General features: G+C 31.3%; 1 protein-coding gene across 1 annotated transcript; it reads left to right on the top strand.

Annotated features, from left to right (window-relative positions):
- Positions 1-2103: 2103 nt before the first annotated feature.
- LOC114734461 (pathogenesis-related leaf protein 4-like) lies at positions 2104-2881 on the top strand. The gene has a single exon (XM_028922091.1). It carries the CDS (start codon positions 2192-2194, stop codon positions 2702-2704), a length of 513 nt encoding a protein of 170 aa, XP_028777924.1. The 5' UTR covers positions 2104-2191; the 3' UTR covers positions 2705-2881.
- The last annotated feature ends 549 nt before the right edge of the window (positions 2882-3430 follow it).

A 3430-nucleotide genomic window follows, 5' to 3' on the forward strand; every position in this document is an offset into this window, starting at 1 on the left:
AAATATAAATTAGATAGATATATTCTTAATTCATTCAATTAATTAATCATATGTGGAACATCAGGGGCTAATTTATTGGTAATTCATATGTTATGAAAATGATTTTATTAACAAATCCACAATAATCAAGGCAGGTCTTTTTAAAAATAAGTAAAAAATATTTTATAAAAAAGTGAAAATAATAATAAAATCTGAATTATTCAAATTAAATTAGAATAATGATTTATCATTGGAGATATCGACACTTGGCACATCTCCAAGGTGAATAGAATACTTACCAAACTTGTCAACATTACTGTTTGTTATCCTTTGTACAGAATCACAATTATTTTGGCACTATTTATTTAATTAACTGGTGAGAATAATATCAATCAAACAATAAATTAATTATATTTGAGAAGTAGGACATTGCAGTTGCATTAATCCAGTTTAAGTGATAATAAAATCTTTGTTGGGATGCTAAGAAAAACGTAAGCAAATTTAATTTGTACGTAAGTGGAATGATCCGTGAACATGAAAAACAAAGTTGGTTAAATAAATAAGCTCCAATTGAGGAACTTGCACGCCTAATCTTCCAATAATAAGCCATCATTTTCTGTATCGAAAGCAAAATTAACGGAAGAAAATTAGGCTTCACATTTTTTAAAATTAATATATATATATATATATATATATAAAACCATAAGGCCTAGCATAGTTAGCACTTAGCTAGGTCTCTTAGGCTTCACATTTTTTCAAATTAATATACATAAATCATAAGACCTAGCATAGTTAGTACTTGGTTGAGTCCCTTAAACATGTAGTTGGGCTTGATTCCTAACGATGTGTATGAAGAGAGTCTATGAAGAGAGTCTGGTGGCTATTACTAAAACCCTCTCAAAAAGTCTATAGTATTAGAGGACTAATCACTGTCACTGGTTGTGAATACTTTGAGTTGAACCAAATATGTGTGTGTATATGTATATGTATATATATATATTAGCTTGCAAAATCTGTGGGCTGGTCACTCGTGAAATTTGATTTCTAGTGTCATAAAGGTGCATGTGAAGGACTGGGCCCCTCAGTTTGTTTTGCCAATATTCGATTATATATTATCCACATGTTCTCAATGAAATGTATGACAATACTTGAAAATGACATTTGAAGCCCCTTAATGATTGATTCACAATATGAGGCTAAGTAATTAAGAACCATATTTTTTTTTAAAACACCAATTAGTTTTCAGAAATCACATTTAGCTTAGACTTCTTTGTTTTTTTTTTTGGCTAGGACCAGGTATTCTTTTATTAGAGACAATCCTATTCAAGACACTGTCAGACATTAAATATGGGTATCTCTCCCAGAAAAATTCAAACATTGGTTCACTAAGTCATGGAGGACTAGCCTTTTGTACTAGATCTAATCCCTGTTGGTAGCTTGCTTAGACTAATTTAAATTGAGTTAAGTTAGACTAGATGAGTGTAAAGCTCTTCCATTGAATTATATATCAACATATAAGTTGATTAAATTAGTTTTAGCGGAAAATGATATAAGATAAAAAAAAATCAATTTATTTGCCAACAAATACAAAATAAGTTAAGATATTATATTTAGGATCAACCTTAACTTTATTTAATAACTAAAGTATATTTTTAGTCATTTAAGTTCAATTTTCAAAATAATTATGATTGTCACAGAAAAAATATCATAAAAAAATCGTTTAATAATAATAATTCTAGGGTTAAAAAACTAAAAATATATATTTTTTAAACCTTATATAAATTCAAATGACCAAAATGCGTATTTAACCTTATTTAATTCTTACATTAACTCATTGTTGATTTCACAAACGACAGACGCACCTCTCCACATTTGACATTATTAACCATTTTTCTGCTGAATTTTGTTTTTTTCGTCGTCATAGAATCTTATGATTTACTTAGAAGCAGAACAAAAGGCTTTCTCTAACTGACACAAGCTGTCCCCTCAAAAAATTTCTGTATTTTTCTGCTTCTATATTTTTTGTCCAAGCTTATTTCTCTATCCTCTTCCTCTGATCTATAGATATATACTCCAATGATATATCCTTCATTATTTCCCATCCTTCTATAGTTTTCTGCTCTATATATTTAATTTTTTCGTCCAGGCTTTCTCTATCCTCTTCCTCTATTTATAGACACGCACTCAGATCACATATCCTTCATTAATTCCCATGCGTCTTATCAAACAGGACAAAATGAGGTCCTCAAATCTCAATCTCTTGGCCATTTTCTTCATCATCTTCTCAACCTTGTCCTTCTTCACTTGCCTTGCCCAGAACACTCCACAAGACTTCCTTCAAGTGCACAATGAAGCTCGTGAAGAAGTTGGTGTGGGTCCTCTGTATTGGAACGAGACCTTGGAGTCGTATGCTCAGAACTATGCCAACGAGAGAAGCTACGACTGCAACTTGGAGCACTCCGGCGGGCCATTCGGGGAGAACATCGCCGAGGGCTACGGCGACATGAAGGGCTCCGACGCTGTCAAGTTCTGGCTCACCGAGAGGCCCGACTACGACTACTACTCCAACACTTGCGTCAATGATGAGTGCCTTCATTATACTCAGATCATTTGGAGAGATTCTCATCATCTTGGCTGTGCTAGGGCTAAGTGTACCAATGGCTGGATGTTCGTTATTTGCAGTTATGATCCACCGGGCAACGTTGAAGGCCAACGACCATATTGATTCCGACAGTATATATTCAACACTGAGATGTGCTGATGTTCTGTATTGTGAACTTTCATTATATATACAGATATATTAATTATATATATAATACACATATATTTCGCTAGTTGATGTATAATGAGAGCCAAGTCCAAATTATATGATTAATTATCTTCTACTTTAATTTTCCCTCTATGGTGTTCTAGAGACGACGTTGTCTAAGATTAAGTTTTTAAAAAATTATGATCAGTCATTTATGTTATCTAGGGCATTTAAAATTTTGATTAGTTCCAAGTTCAACTATGTTTGTAAAGGACTAAGCAAATTTTGTTAAAGCTATATATATATTGTTTTACCTTTTAAGAATGAATAAACGTTTTTTGCCAACCTGGTTATGACGTTTGATAAACGTAAGAAAATTTCAAACTAGATATTGATCCCGTGATCTTTAAAGATAAATAAAATGAGGAAGCATTAACCGTCAATATCAATATATATATAAAAAAAAATTTACAAACTTCTCGATACAGATAACTAATAACAGCAATAAAAAATTATAGAATTGAACAACATTATTTTCTAAAGTATGTGTCATGAAAATAAAATCATGAACGCACTATAAACTCAACTGAGGAATTAAATCATAGTCATATTAATTTAACAATTTGAAGACATTTTTCGTAATAAAAAAGAATGCAAGTCGTTCCTCTGAATGTGATTACTTTAAAAATAGTAAATACTTGT

This window comes from Neltuma alba, unplaced genomic scaffold (assembly GCF_004799145.2).
Source record: "Neltuma alba isolate B1F8T4 unplaced genomic scaffold, ASM479914v2 tig00013105_pilon, whole genome shotgun sequence".
NCBI classification, from domain to species: Eukaryota; Viridiplantae; Streptophyta; class Magnoliopsida; order Fabales; family Fabaceae; genus Neltuma; species Neltuma alba.

What these genes read in the sequence shown, in the direction of transcription:
- LOC114734461 (XM_028922091.1), top strand. Translation starts at nt 2,192, where the DNA reads ATGCGTCTTATCAAACAGGACAAAATGAGGTCCTCAAATCTCAATCTC.